Source organism: Sapajus apella, unplaced genomic scaffold (assembly GCF_009761245.1).
Source record: "Sapajus apella isolate SASKATOON/1434 unplaced genomic scaffold, GSC_monkey_1.0 scaffold70, whole genome shotgun sequence".
Classification (NCBI taxonomy): Eukaryota; Metazoa; Chordata; class Mammalia; order Primates; family Cebidae; genus Sapajus; species Sapajus apella.
The window spans coordinates 1867679-1884472 of record NW_022437010.1 but is presented as its reverse complement, the minus strand read 5'-3'; the positions used below and the strand labels follow the sequence as shown (position 1 = coordinate 1884472).

The 16794-nt window shown below is 39.8% G+C and overlaps 1 protein-coding gene across 1 annotated transcript in view; it reads right to left on the bottom strand.

Moving 5' to 3' along the window:
* The window catches only part of OFCC1 (orofacial cleft 1 candidate 1), a 206668-nt gene that overhangs the window by 39432 nt on the left and 150442 nt on the right, over positions 1-16794 (bottom strand). The window contains 1 exon segment of the mRNA XM_032249998.1: positions 15308-15432. Coding sequence (XP_032105889.1) covers positions 15308-15432 — 125 coding nt within the window.

Genomic DNA, 16794 nt, shown 5'->3' with positions numbered 1-16794 from the left:
AATGCATAGGAACTGATTTGATTTGGGGGGAACACTGAGATCTCAAATTCAGAAATGAGTAAAGGAGAATAATAATTTAATGACAGAAAGTATAGCAGTCTGAAGGAAGAGGAAAAGAACTCTTTGTTATTTAGGAAATGGGTTGGTGGCAGATGTCCACTTTTTATAGTCAGACAAACAGAAAAGTGCTCATGCTTTGCCCAAATTCATGTGCAATGAAGCATTTGTTGAATGTTATGAACTATCATCAAATAATAGGAAACTATGAAGAAGCATACATGTCATTTTCTGTTGACATGAGAGACGCTTTACAATCGTTGTAAAACTAATGCTAGACTTATAATCAATGGGCTGGGTAGATGAACCCATCTTGCTTCAAATTCCAGCCGTAGTCTGTAGAGGGATGTGAAAAAGAAGCGCTACCTCAGAATGTTTCTGAGCATTAGGTAACAAGAAGCTCTAATGGCACATCTGAGTTTCCCTGTAGCTAAAAAATGGACATCATTGGGTAAATGGCCCTCTAATGGGCTGCATCTTTCAAGCACTGGGAGATCCAGGAATTAAACTGAAGAGAGGAATGTGAAGAGTCATTTATGGGAACTGGCATTACTGTGCCCCTCACTACAAACTATTGATATGCCCAGTACTGCAAACCACTAGCATGTTTGAGAGCAGAGACTCAATAAAGATGATATTTACTGTGATTAGAAAAAATTGTTTAACTATGATCATAGCCTAGTTTTTTTTTCTGATAATTTTAAGTTGTCTGTGAGATTAATGTGTACGTGTGCATGTAACGTGTTTTGTGTGGTTTTGATACAACAGTCACTCGCTTAACATCAGGAACAACAAGAGACAAAGCTGTACTTCAGCTGACAGAGTCCAAGAAGAGGAGTGAAATTTGAAGGTAAAAGCACACAACAGACTCTGGTTTCATTCTATACCCACTAATGTCAACCTTGAGTAACTTCCTGCTGAGGTCTACATGGGCCTGGATTAGTCAAGTGAGGATCATAGGATAAAACCCTACAGGTAGAGGATGGAGAGTAAAAATGGACACTGTGAAGGTGGGGCGAATTTATGAAAGGCCAGTAAAGAGAAGAGGGGTGTGGTCCAAACCACAACATTCATCTACTGAGGTCAGCACAGAAGTAGCACAACTGAGAAAAGCAGGGATCCCAAAGGTCCCCGTGGTGATCAGCAGTGGCAGAGTACACAGGATCCAAGGGGAGCTGGTAGGTTCCAAGAGGAGCATTGTTGACTTGGGGAAAAAGTCTCCACAGATGGCAATTCAGGAGAAGATGTGAAAGAACTCCTGTTTTACCAAAGCATACGAGGGTGAGATGGCTTTTGAGTACAGATGTTATGGGGGAAAGGATAAAGACACTGATGGTCGATTCGTTCCCTTTTAATGCAACATACAGTTGAACATTCTTGAATGATACATCCTGAGGCCTTTGGAATTTTCTCAAAACTACTTCCACAGCAAATTATATCACTTCTATAGAGGTATTGTAGATATTAGCAACCTTACCTGGATGTTTTGAACATTAAATAAGATGATGTATTAGGTACAGACGTGGCAGTTTGAACAGGCTCACTTGTCACTAGCTAAGAGACTACTTCCATATGTTAGCTCTATTGCAAGCAATTATTAAAACAGTTTCCCAAAAAATTATAAATTTTGAGTGACTGTAGACTTTGAAGGTTGATTATGGTATTAATTAAGGTAGGCTGGGTTATGTTATGGTGACAACTCCCACATTTCAATGACTTATTAACACAATAAATGATTTTCTTGTTCATGCAAAGTTTGTTGCAGGAGAGTTGCTCCAGACTGGCACTCTTCCATAATAAGACTCAATGGTCCGAGCTGCTTTGATCTGTTCATCCTGCAATCTCAGTACAGGACTCTTCCATAACCACTAGCTAGGGGAAAGGAGAGAGGGATGTCACACTGGCGATTAAATGCTTTGAGCAGGAAGGACACATACCTCTTTCTGCTCTTAATCAATTGGCCAGAGGAATTCAGACCAAGTACAAAGGGAATAGGCAGTTTTCTGAGTGTCTGGCAAGAGAACAGAATATTGAAGAGCAGAGTAATCCATAATCTGTCTATCAAATCCATAAATAGACTAAACCATGGTCATGTTTAGCTCATGAATGAAAACAGTATACACTGCTTGTTCTTTGGACTCCTAAAAGGTAAAAGCTATGTTCATTCCCATCCTTGTATCCTTCCCAAGCATCTGTGCAGAGCTATATATTGAGGGTGCTAAGTTTCTAGCCACTGTAGGCTGTGACTAGATAAGAAGATAATGAGGAATACTGAATTTGAGATGTAATGATCTAATGCTATTTAACAAATCTTTACATCTTGAGATAGATAAATGCATAAACAAGTTATTTGGATCCATACATACATAGAATAAATAGAGCAATAAATAGATTAGTTTTTGACTTGAGATTTTAGTGAGTCAAGCTGACACTAATAATTTAAAACATATAATCACAGACTTTACTATTAGAAAGACACTTTTCACTGTCAAAATTTCCCAAAACAGATTGGATGGCCTTGAAAAACAGAAAGTGGTCCACCCTGAAAGTAGCCACATAGATTCTGTGACAACTCAGCAGGAAGCTGACGATGAAAATCAAATTTTAGGTCAGCAGGAACATGGCAGAAAGGAGGGGCAGGGAGATGAACTATAACACTAGGTGTCTTTAGAGTATATTCCTGAAAGATTTCTGTAAAAGCTCATACCTCGTGAATATTTAAAAGCAAAAAGTTCATAAAACCTTAAGTTACCTCATCTTTATTCTTTGTTCTACATTATACAAGAATGCAGTTGTTAAAGTAGAAATAAATTTACGGTAAATATGCATTGATGTCAACTGTTTTTCTTCCTAGGAATTTTCTAAGCACTTGGCATCTTTCAATCAAGATACACTAGGTTAACACACCACTGATGTGTACATTTAAGAAACTTTTATGTACCATCAGCGTATTTAATGCCCTTCCATTCTTGTTTGTATTTGGAGAGATGAGGGAGTAACTCCCATATGCTGAGAACACCAACTGAATTAATGATTCTGAAATCATATAAGCTACTGCCATATTACAATTTGAGTAAGACAAAATCCAAAGCAGTTTAGGTAACATAAAATACTGAATAATCATGAAAATTAGTGGATTGTGAAATGAATGACCACCTACCGTCACCGATGAAGCTGGCCCAAGACTCTCCAGTTTATTAAAGAAGGCATAAAGTATATGAGAGTGAAAGAATTTACAATGCCTGAAGCTCAAAATACACCCACTCAATTGTTTTCTTGCTGCTGTTTGCAAACTATTACAATGGAACATTATCTTTTTTACTGGTAATTTGAGTTTTTGCATCAAATAAATTCCTACATTGCCTCCTGCCCAGCTTTGCCCTTTCATCATTTAAATCATGCAGCTTGGATTTGGACTGACTCATAATCTGAAGCTTCTGGATATTTAAATCTTATCACTGATGTCATGTTAGGTTTCCAGACAGTTGGCTAAATTAATTCTATTCACCTCATTCTCCATCTCCCCAACTGAATCAGTGTGGTATCTGTGGAGAAGAATCTCCTGCACCATACTGTGCTCATTTTCCAAATAATACTGAGCTAAAAAGCAACCAGTTCTACGCTATGCTCTGGTGGATCCCAGACAATATGAAAAAATTCTAATATTACAAGTCCAGAATATAGGATATCACGTAAACCTATTAAATACTGAATGAAAGAATGAATACCTGCTCTACAATGTGGGTGAGGGTCTACCACTTAGGTTTACATTTATACAGGTTAATTGTCTCAGTAAGATTGCTTTCAGCCATGAGCAACAGAACGCCCATCCAAGAGTATTGAACAATAATGCATTTAATTATCTTATGTGAAACAAACTTACAAATAGGTAGAAGGTGCTATTTGTAAGCAGTGGCTCCATACAGCAGAATGCCGTATTGATGTCTCTCTCATTTTCCTCCTTTCATAATGCAAGATGTCTGCAGAAGCTTCCAATATCATAACCTTACAGCAATGATTCAAGTGGGAAGAAATAAGAGGGTGAGAGAAAGGGTTCTTCTTCCCTGTTTCCCTTCTAAAAAGAAGGAAGCCCAAGCCAATACCTTCTCATATCTCATTGATCAGAACTGCGTCTGTGACCACCTGTAGGGCATGGTGGACTGGGAACATATCTACTATTTTCAGTCACTGGAGGCACCATCCCCAGTAAGAAAGATGGAGGAGAGGATGGCTGCTGAGGTGCAACCAACAATGTCCGATACAACATGTACCTGCTTTCACACATGAGGGAAGTCATAGGAATCAAAGTCTTAAATTGCCCTAGTGATGTCAGTGATAACTACATTCTTCATTGTTATTTTACTTATGGAGACATAGATGGGGGAAAGTTGATGTCATTTTTCTTATCTATCTAGAAATCCAGTGGACCATGATATCCATGAATTGAGATCATTTATCAAAGCAGTTATGGCTTCTTAGCTATATTTTAAAAATTGATTACCAGGAAGAAACCCTGTTAGGCTTTTAAAATGAGTTCATTGAGCACCAACAGCACTTCCCCGCCTTCAAGAAAACAGATGTAAAGCTTAAAACCAAAAGAGGAAACGATGTTCATAAAAATAGTACCAAAATCAAGATGCAGAGGAGATAGTGAGTATGGGCAGGAGAGGGGCTAGAGGAAAATGGTGCTTTGTGGTCATATGATCAAGGCAATACAGAAAGTAGAGTGAAAATAAAACTTCTTCTGAGAGAAAGAAGGAAGCTTTTGGAACAAAGGAATTAGGCCCTGAGAGATCATCTGGGAACATGTGCCAGGTCAGCCTCAGGCTCACCCATAGGAAAGGAGCAGATGTAAATGTCACCTAAAAGGCAAATTGGTGTAGAGTCCTTCACATCCACCAGTAGGGAGACAGTTACCATCCACGCCAAAGAGCAGAAGCCTGTCTCATTGTCTCCCTATGCGGGGCAGACAGACTAGGACCCCATAATTGCCGTCTGTAATTTCTGCCCCTTGGTATTCCCACCCTGTGTGATCCTCTCTCCTGGAGTGTGGGTGGGACCCATCACTTGCTTCTGGCCAGTAGAAAATGGCAAAGGTGAAAAGGTTTTGCAGAGGTAATTAGGTTCCCAATCAGCTGGTTTTAAAACCAAATGGGAGACTACCCTGAGTGGTCCTGACTTAACTGGATAAAAACCTTTGAAAGAAAGACTGGCCCTCCTTGAATGAAAGACCCTCCTGTTGACTTCATAAAGTAAGTGGCCATAGAGAAGACTATACTGCATGGAACTATAGGTGGCCTCTAGAAACTATGATCAGCCTCCTGGCTATGGCCAGTGAAAAGCTGGGGCCCTGACATCATACTGCCACCAAGAAATCAATTCTTCCAACAACCTGAATTAGTGTGAAGGGGATTCTTCCCCGAGTTGAGCCTCCAGATGAAGCACAGCCCAGCCAAAATCTTGATTGCAGCCTTGTAAGATCCTAAGCAGAGGACCCAGTGAAGCTATGTTCAGACTCCTGACCTACAGAAACTGTAAGATTAAAAATAATGTGTTGTTTGAAGCTGCTACATTTGTATGATTTGTTATACAGCAATAGAAAACTAACACATTATGTTTACTCCTCTGGCATCTCCTCTCTACCAAAAACATCTTATTTTTACACTGAAGATCTTTTAGTTGCTACCAAATACTTTGCATGTTTCCCCAAAACAAGCAGGTCATTATTTTAATAGTTAAAATATAGGCTGGAGAGCAGCTAGTTGTGAACAGCAGCAGAGAAGACAGAGTCTCAGATAGTAATAATATCTAGGGCCAGCTGTGTAATTCCAGTGCTTTGGGAGGCCAAAGTGGGAGGATCGCTTGAGGACAAAAGTTTGAGACCAGCCTGAGGCAACATAGCAAGATCTCATCCATACAAAAAATTACAAACATTAATTGGGCATGGTGGTGCATGCCTGAAGTCCCAACTACTAGGGAGGATGAGGCAGGAGGATTGCTTGAGCCCAAAAGTTCAAGGTTGCAGTGAGCTATGATCATGCCACTACACTCCAGTCTGAGCAACAGACTGATAATCTGTCTCTAAAAAATAATACTAGTAGTAAGAATAGTCATAGCTAACATTTGTAGAGCACTTGCTATATAGTTTGAGCATTTACACTATTCTAATTTTCATACACATATTTGAATTCACTAAAATAAGGCTGGTACTTCTAGCTTCAATTGTATAGATAAAGAAACTAAGATAAAAAGAGTTTGAGAAACTTGTTCTCAACTAGAAAATTGTAAAGCTAATTTGTTTGAGTTTAGGTACTATGCCCTCAGAGTCTGTACTCTTAGCCACTAAGACTTATTCCATCTCAGTACAAATATATGGTCATGCATTAGCCACACCTAATAAAGACGTCACCCAATTAATACCTAATGATATGTGCATTATTGATAAATTACTGTCCGGAATAGACCTCCATAGTTATTTTGCTCTGATAAGCCATTCTAGAGCTGACTCAGCTTCCCTATACGTGCCATCTCATTCCAAACCCACAGAACTCAGCAGAACATGCCAGTAGAATACAACTTAAGACATTATGTTTTCCTTATTTATTTATTTATTTTTTGAGATGGAGTCTCAGTCTGTCACCCAGGCTGGAGTACAATGGCACAATCTTAGCTCACTGCAACCTCTGCCTCCTGGGTTCCAGCGATACTCCTGCCTCAGCTTCCCAAGCAGCTGGGACTACAGGCATGCACCACCATCTCCGGCTAATTTTTGTATTTTTAGTACAGACAGGGTTTCACCATGTTGGTCAGGCTGGTCTCGAACTCCTGACTTCATCACTCACCTGCCTTGGCCTCCCAAAGTGGACATTATATTTTTAAAACTACAGAATGAACAAACTAATGTCTATGTATGAATCTGAGACTAATTAGAGAATTACATGCTGTATGAAAAGAGCATAGATGCACTAGTTGAGTGTTGGTGAATTAGCCACCTAATTTCTCTGACCTATTTCTACTGACTTCAGATATACAATCTGTAAAATGGGGTTTACAGTATCACAACGGTGTTGTGAGCACCAAATGAAAAAAATGTGGAAAAGAGTCTTGTAAACTGTAAAATTCTCCACCCATGGATATGGTTAGCTTATCATCAGAGGAATGAGCATGCATTGCTTTCACTGTATTGCACAGAATAATTCTGAAGGAATGAAAGTTGGAGACCCTTAAGAAAGCTTCTTAGCATAAGAATTTTATATTTAAGATTCAGTTGATAAATAAGAAAAGAGTACTGCTCTCCTACCAAACATCAGGAACGTTTCATTCTGGTCAGAGTGCAGACACAATGTTGAAGTTAGTATTCGGGGTTTGTTCCTTTGGGACAGCTCTGCCATTTTTGACCTGTTGGGCTTCAGGATATGTTTCAGAGCAAGAAGAAAAATTATATTTTGAGGTGACTGTAACTACCTTTTCTGTTGCTGAGATTGCATGTGTTGTATCTATTTAACCCCTGTAAAGGGGGCATGAAGAAAAGGGATCATGGGTGTATCATGAGAGCCTTTTCCAAAAGGCGACATTTATTTTCAAGTGTTTAGATTGCCGAGACAAGGATTCCTCTCCAACGTACAATTCATCAACCTCCTTACTCACTGTAAAATCAATCTGTTCTGTTTGTATGACATAAACAACAAGTCATTTCTCAGGAATGAGGCACACCATATGTGAAGGTGTTTTAGAAAAGCACAACAGGGAATACGCCAATCAAAGAAGCATCTGCATTTTATTTCAATGTCAAATCACATGTGTGTTATAAAAAGGAAAGTGTATCACTGTTATTAAAGAATAACTTTCCTGTCGTGATGTGTGTAGTTAACCCATACCTCCCCTAAGCAGTACAGTCAGGTCAGCCACATAAACTACTGGCCGAGAACACAAAAAGATCTCAGCCTGTGTGGTCAGCAATGTGCATTTTTCAAACATCTTGGCATTTACTTATTCTCTACCTTTGTAGCTGGAGGAGACTTGCCACAAAAGGTAAATCCATCCTATGCATTTTCCCCCAAATCAACACTCTCATCAATGCATTGATAAATATCAAAGTTGCTTGAAATTGATAGAAACAGAAAACTATGAAAAGACTAGCAGAGTTCTAGAGAGAATTTACTTTTTATAATTGGGACTGAATTGAAATGGAAACGAAATGGGGTCTAGTATCATTTCTACTTCGTATTAGCTGGATGACCTAAGGCAAGTCACTCAGCTTCTATAGGTCTCAGCTTTATACTTGTATAAACTGACAGGGCTAAACTAAATAATCCCAAAACCCCTTTCTGCTCTACAAATGTGTGATTCTCTAGTTGCTTACCCACCTGGTTACATTTGAATACTAATGGAAACATTTTAAGTTTGTCTTGTTACCGAACCTTCTCTCCATTTGGGAGTTAGGTACCTCTGAAAACTATGTTAACTTCTTTAAGCCACTGGAGTGACATCTGCTGTTCTGAAGGCATCTTTAGTGCAATTTCCAGAAGTACGTAGCACATAATCTGGCTTACTCGTTTGGAAAAATCACTGTACAAAGATTAAGGTACTGCATTAGGAAGCAGGGAACCCAATTCACTGCACAGGGAATGGATTCTATAGCTCTGTTTACACAGGCAAATGAATGTGGCTATTTGCATAATTAAGTGAATGGACATTGTAAACTTTCTCCCTGAAGTCCTTTCATTCATAGGAAATAATAACAATAATAATTAAAGCTTCCCAGTGGACAGTATCTTTTTTGATCTGAAATGCATGTTCTCATATATGCAAGTCATTTATCTCTATAGACTCAAGTCTACCATATAGTTTCTAGGATTCAGCTATTCATTTCCCTTTCTGTAGAACAGAATATGTACGTGCCAGCTACAAAGTATCAGTAGGGCTCCTACAGCTACTGGTTGCAAGTAGGCTAGAAATTATAAATGTTAACAAGAGGTAGTAAAGTATAACTAGCAAAATAGTGACCTTGGCCATAGGGAGCATCGAACGGAAAGCACGTCAGCTTAGTACCTGGGAGAGAAGAAGAAATCTCTGTTTCTGAGTAGCAGAATATCAAATCCCAGGAAAGGATGTGGGTGGCCTGGTTCAGATCAAATGCCCACCCCTGGGCCAATCATAGTGGTCATAGGAACATTACATATATCTCGCCCAACCCCACGGAGTATGTGTGTGTGGTGGGCAGGGGAGATCTGTTATCAAAAAAGAGGGGGAAGAAACATGTCCACCAAGAAGAAATGAGAGCCGCCACAGATGATCTGACTCAGAAAATCTAAAGTCAGCCTCAAGTTTTGCACCATTGGCCTTTTCTCCAGAACTTTCTCCTGGATACGCCAATATTCTTATTTTACCCTATTTTGTTTGTATATTATTCCAACAAACATGTACTCAGTGCTTGCAATTTATAAAAGCATTGAGGAATACCTTGGGCATCTCATATTACCCAACACATGGGCAGAAGATGGTCACCCTGTCACACAGGAATATATCTCAAAGGAAAAAGGTAAACATCTTGTGAGTAGAGGTCTTGCAGGTGAGAAAAAAAGACAGTCATGATGCAGACCCTCCCAGGGACTATCCCAAAGAATAACTCATAAGATTACCTGTCCCTGCTAGCAGTTGGCAGACTAGAGTGAGATATGTAGGAATAAGGATGTCAGTTACATACTCAGGGGCAACTCAGCTGAGTATCTTTTTGCTTGAGAAAAAAAGTACAACAGTCTTAAAATTATATTTCAGAAGCCCTTTTTTTGAAATTATTGGCAGCTACAAACAGAATAAACTTGCATTTGATTAGCTAAGAGTCCTACACATCAGAAAATATGTATTAGAACCTACTGAAGTTTTAACAATCTACCAAATTCACCAACATTGTCATATTCAAATGAGCACTGGAGGAAAAGGGAGGGGTGAGTTGGGAGTAGGAGACAGAGCATATCAGAGCATATCAGACAGAGAAACAGAGCATATCAGACAGAGAGAAAGAAAATATACACATTTAAACTTGCTCCACTGCGGCAAATGCTTCCCACCCAACATCATATATATCTTTGAAGCTGAGTAGTACAGTATTCTGTGTTAAATGCATTTTATGGGGATTTGGAGAGGATTTAGGTAAAGGCTGCCCCAATAAATGATTTACCAGCTCTAATAAAACATCAAGGAAATTGTTCAGATTGTATCTCAGAGCATTTAAAACAGACAGTTATAGAGGTTTCAGCAGCCCCATATCCTCAACCCCTGGTTTAAAAAGAAATGTGCATAGTGGTTAATTCTCCCATATTACCTTTTTTTTAAATGGTAGCAGTTTCAAGAGAAGGGATTGGAAGTCAATAAATAGGTATAATAGCCAAGGGGATTGGGAGAGAAAGAGAAGAGATCGTGTATTCATCCTTCTATTCACTCATTCCGGAAGTATTTGCTGGTCATATTATGTACCGGGTACCCCAGAGCTAGGACCTGGATACCCAGGAGTGACCAGATAAGGGAGATTCCTGCCTACAGCTTCTGTTTAGTCAGAGGAAACAGAAATGAACAATCAATGAAATAAATAGAAAAGATTATTTTAAATTAGAGTTAACTACTTTAAAGGAAACCAAGAAGGTGATGAGAAAGCAAATTGCCAGAATAGGGGTGAGTCCCACTTTCATAGAGAGTCAGGAAAGGCTTCTCTGGGGACATAAAGTGAATGCTGAAACCTCCAGTCACATCGCTAGAAACAGGCAGAACGTGCCAGATAAAGTGGAAAGGTGGTGATGTCATCAAGCATTCAGTGTGTTTGAAGAACAGAAAGAAAGGCAGATATAGAAAGTGAGACATCATCTCAGCGTGACCTATGCCCTCTATTTTAACCCTTGGAAAATGTATTTCCTTAAAATGGATGATTAATAATGTTAATAATAATTGCCTTTATTAAAAATCTATGTGTTAGTTGCTGTAAGAATATCTTCTGTATCTTATCTCTCAACGTTCACAATATCCATCAAATCCAAAAACACGTAAATTATCATTCTAGTTTGACACAGAAGAGAGCCTTAGAGACCTCAAACAAATTGTTCATGATTACACAGCAATGGCAGAACTGGAATTCATACTCAGATTCATCCATCTACAGAACCTACACCTTTTTGTTTCCTTTAACTTGTTTCATTCAGCAAATCTTTCAACCCTATGCTAGGAACTATGCACACAGAAATGAAGGAAGCAAAATGTTGTGGACTGTTTCTAAAGATGGCCACACAGTATCTTATTCCAACACGCCCTTTTGCAATGTCAACTTTTTGCTCCTGCATCTAGAGGGGAAGTCTATTCCTTCTCTTGCTGACATTGAGACTTATTTTAACCAAAAGAAGAGCTTTCCATTATGTCTTGCCTGAATTCCCAGCCCCCAGAATTGTGAGCAAATAAAATGGTTGTTTCAAGACACAAAGCCTTGAAAGTGGTTTAGTGACTCAGCATGACCAAAATGCATAAGCAGCTCAGCCCGGAGAGGAAATCAAGCATACAGGTATCTTAAAAATAATGTGACTGTTCCCATGTTTATTGCAGCATTATTCACAATAGCCAAGATACAGAAGCATCCTAAGTGTCCATTGATGAATGAATGCATAAAAAAATGCAGTATACAAACACAACTGAAATACTATTTAGCCTTAAAAGAGAAGAAAGTTCTGTTATTTGTGACAACATAGATGAACATCAAGGGCATTATGTTAAGTGAAATAAACCAGGCACAGAAAGACAAGTATTGCACGATCTCATTTATATGTGAATTCTAAAAAGTTGAGCCTACAGGAGCAGAGATTAGAAGGATGATTACCAGAGGCTGAAGAATGGGGAGCTTAGAAAGTTGTTGGTCAAAAGATACAAAATTTCAATTGAACAAGAAGAATAACTACAAGAGTTCTATAGTACGAGATGGTGACTACAATTAATAACAATATATTGTATACTTGAAAATTGCTAAGAGAGTGTTCCCACAAGAAAAACTAATTATGAGATGAAATGCATATGTTAAATACTTTGACATAACCATTAAATGAAGCATACATAATTCAAAATATCATGTTATACACCACATATATTATTTTTACTTGTCAATTAGAAGATAAATGACTTTTAAAATTTAAAAATAATGTGAGTGGTGTCATGAGAGAGCAGTGGAGAAACATCTAAGTCAGTGTTGAGCAGAGGTGGATAAACTTTTTTGGGAAAGACCCAAATAGTAAATACTTTAGGTTTTGTGAGCCGCACCGTCTTTGTCTCAAGGACACAATTTTGCCGTTACAGAGGAAAACAGCCAAAGATAACATGTAACCAGACGGATGTGTCTGAGTTCCAATTAAACTTTATTTAGAAATGCAGAAGAAGACCAGGATTTGGCCCCAGGAGCTGTAATTACCAGCATCTGGCCTTCTTAGAGCATCAGAGGAAGCTAACTGAAGGCGTACTGCCTGAGAGTACATATAAAAGGATCTATCAGGAACTGAAGCTCTGAGATCCAGGGAAACCCTTCAGCCTTTTAACTTAACAAATAAGATAATAATGGCATTGTGACGTTGCATATTCTAGACTCTGAAAGGTCATTCCTGAAGGGCAACAGGGAGCTGTGTCATCAGAGAAGGCCTGGAAAATAGGAAATGAGAGAGCTGGGAGCCTGAGAGCTTAATGAAGCTTTTCGCCTTGGTGAAACCCCATATAAGAATTAAGAACTTAGCATATAACTCAACAGAAGCTCCAGCTCTCTCATTGTATTTGTTCATTCTCACATTGCTGCAAATATACTACTTGAGACTGGGTAATTTATAAAGGAAACAAGTTTAATTGACTCACAGTTCAGCGTGGCTGGGGAGGCCTCAGGAAACTTACAATCATGACAGAAGGGGAAGCAAATATGTCCTTCTTCACAGGGTGGCAAAAAGGAGAACAAACGAATGTTCAGTGAATGGGGAAGTCCCTTATAAAACCACCAGATCTCATGAGAACTAACTCACTTCCATGAGAACAGAAAGGAGGAGGTCCCGTGATTCAATTAACTCCAGCTGGTCCCTCCCACAACACGTGGGGATTATGGAAACTACAATTCAAGATAAGCTTCAGGTGGGGACACAGCCAAACCATATCACTCATCTACATACAACAAAGTAAGCACCTAAAACCTCTGTTCTGGAAGTTATTTTACTGAACTAAATCTAAGAAGTATATATCCCTACTCCCCTTGAGAGTACCACAAATAGAATTTCTGATGAACAGGGACCATGTCTTTTTCTTACTAGCAAGTAGCATCTCTTGTACATGCTTTCTTTCTAGGAGAGCAATGCACATTTCTTGTCTTTGACCTCTTTAGCTTCCCTTCATGCCTGATACTTCTCAGTCACAGACCTGCTTCTCTTAATCTGAGAAACAACTCATTCTTTAGCCTGAATACCACATCTGGCAGCATCATCAAAGCATTGGTGAAAGCATTTAGAGCTCTAAGTTAAGAGCAATGGGAGTTCTAAAAAATGTGACTGGGCACAGGAAATTTGAGCCGATACTACTTTTTCCGATGATGGTTCCAGGATGGAAGGGTGAGAACAAATTCTGAGAACCAAATCAGATAAATGCCCAATGGAAAAAGAATTTCAGGAATAGATCTTGGGCTGGGCAGGAAGGCCATGGTAGGTATGAATGCCTTTGACTAGGTACCACCATCTCTTCTTCCCAAGGTTACTCCTTGTGTCACATGGCCACTGTCATTCCTCCTCACCACCATTGATGGACACCACCATTACAAAATTCTGTGCTCCTTACCTCAGAAAACACCCACTGCTCATTCTTTTATGCTTTTTTTTATGTTTATTATGAAACAGGAAAAGTTCTCTTGTCCCTCTTGCAGGGCATGTGATGGGGGTGTGGCTCACTTCTTCAGTGCCCCACTGCTCAAACCTCTAGGGGAGCTAGATGGGCAGGCTGTGGGGCTCTGACCCCATGGCAGTGTCTAAGGCTGAATGCTTACAGCAGAAGCCCCAGTGGGCATGTGTTCCAGAATGCTCTTTTAGTTTAGCTTCCATAGGTGGCTTGTGTTAACCAGCTCAATTATACCCTCTACTTTGTTGCAAGGACAGAGGGCTTTCTATATCCCAGGTTTCTGTCCTGGTGTACTAGAAGAATGAGATCAAACTGGGGTTTGAGAATAAGTGCAAGGTTTTATTGAGTGGAGGTAGCTCTCAGCAGACGGAGGAAGCCAGAAAGGGATGGAGTGGAAAGGTTTTCCCCTGGAGTAAGGTCACTAGGCAGCCCGCGCTCTCTCCCGACTGCTCTAGCCAAACTCTGCGTCATTCTGCCAGTCAGTCGGTGTGTGTTGGTATGTTCCTTCTGACGTCCAGCCACCTGTGTGTTCCTCTGCAGATGTGCTTCTCTCTACGTCCAGTCACCTATGTGTCTGCCTGTGAGGGTCTTGGGGATTTTTATAGGCACAGGATGGCAGTGTGGCAAGCCAGGGTGAAAATGCAACATTTGGGCAGGAAAACAAAAATGCCTGTCCTCACCTAGGTCCATGGGCACAGGCCGTGGGTGGAGCCCTAGTCAGGGACCACACGCTTACCCCCTTCTGTATCATTTAAAGGGACCACACCCTTACCCCCTTCTGTATCATTTAAAGGGACCACACCCTTCCCTTCCCAGCACTTCCTTTCCATGTCAGTTTTGTGTGCATTAACAGAAATAGATATACCCATAACACATCACTAAGTAGAGAGAACAATAATTATGATCTGCTTAGATCTTAAGTGAACTAAGGGATCCAGCATGTGTCAACCCCAGCTGTCCCCCTAATTCCACCTCTGGACTCTGCCCACATCCATCTGTCACCATTTCTCTATTACAATCTTCTCCCCAAGACTTGGCTCAATCTTTTCTTGAAAACCCCTCTCCATTCTCTAGTAAATTCAGCCACCATCTTCTCCGTGTGCGCATGTGGCATTTTGAGCAATTGTTTAAAATACCATTGTTTAAAATACCATTGTTTAAAATACCGTTATAATTAATTTTAAACATTCATATTCCTCACTGAACTATGAACTTTCTGAAGTCAGAATACACATTCTATAGCCTACAATAGGCATGCAATCAATATTTGTTGAATAAATAAATAATAAAAGAATAAAGTCAATGCTTGCTGGAGTCAATAAATTTAAATTTGAAAATAAAAAGAAAGGATATAGTCCCTCACCAAACAGAAGATCAGTGTTCCTCCAGTTCCTCCAAGTAAGACGTGTCCTGTGAATAATCTTCTGCTTCTCCAGTTCTCCAAATAGTTGATTTTTCTTTCACAGAATGATCAGTCAGGCTATCTCCCTTGTCAAAGAAATTAATAAAAATTTAAAAATGAAGTATTTTATTAATAGCAGATTGAAAGTTCACCTAGTTTCAGTGACATTTCCCCAGAATGACTTATAGAATCATGGATCATAAAGAAGCATTGTTAGGCATGGGTTTTGCATTGAAATGATTGTTTTATGCTCCAGACACCCTCACTAAAATTTTATCTCCGTAATGGCAGAGACCATGACATATTCACTTTGTATTATTTCACATGGGACAGCTTATGTAAATGCTGTCAGAATGCAAAGACAAACAATGGTGGTGGCAGTATTTGTATGGAATCAGGACTTCTGGTGGCAAGTGAAATAAATGCAACTTGAGCTAGCTCTAACAGAGTAATTGGAAGGGAGGTTTGAACAACGAGCCTATGGAGAAGGCAGAGAGGCTGCTGAATTTCAAGAACACAAGAATCAAGGACATGAAGGCTACCAGGACTCTCTTTGCCTCTATTCTGTGCTCTGGCAGGTTACTTCATTCCAGCATTGTCACCAATAGCTCCTGAGTCCCCCAGCCTGTGATTCTCAACAGCATCAATTTAAGCACAGGAATTACATAATGTCTACGTAGCTAGTTTATTAGAACTTGATAAAATTATGTAACCTGTGATAATGCATCCAGAAGGTAGACTGAGCCCTGTGGTCCTTGCGCCCTGCTATGGTGAGAAATAGGGAGGGGGAGCAGCTAGGCTAATAGGGCTCTTCCTACCTCTCCCACCATAAAAGCTCCATTTTTACCTGGTTTATTTGTTGGGGTCTCCTGTTAAGCTTTTATTACGAATGGTACTGATATGGTTGGGTTGTTTGTCCCCTTCAAGCCTCATACTGAAATGTAATCCTCAGTGGTGAAGGTAGGACACAGTGGGAGGTGCTGGGATCAAGGTGGCGGCTCCCTCATGGCTGGCTTGGTGCTGTCCTCAAGACAGTGAGTTCATGTGAGATTTGGTTGGTCGGAATCTCCCATCTCTCTCATGGTCCTGCTCTTAGCATGTGATGTGCCTGCTCCCGCTTTGCTTTCTGCCATGACTGTAAGGTTCCTGAGGCCCTCACCAGAAGCACATGTTGCAGCTATGCTGGTACAGCCTGCACAAGCATGAGCCAATTAAACCTCTTTCCTTTATAAATTCCCCAGACTCGGGTATTTCTTTATAGCAATGCAACAACGGCCTAACACAGGTGCGGATAAGGAGTCTGAAAATCTACTCTAGAGAAGCAGAAAATTAGGCCTGACTTGTATTTATAAGGTAATTTTGTAAAACTCTTGTTTCGTTTTTTTTAGACCCTTCTCAAATGTTTTAAATGATTATTTGTAAGAGGTCAGTTAGTTGAAATTCCTTGA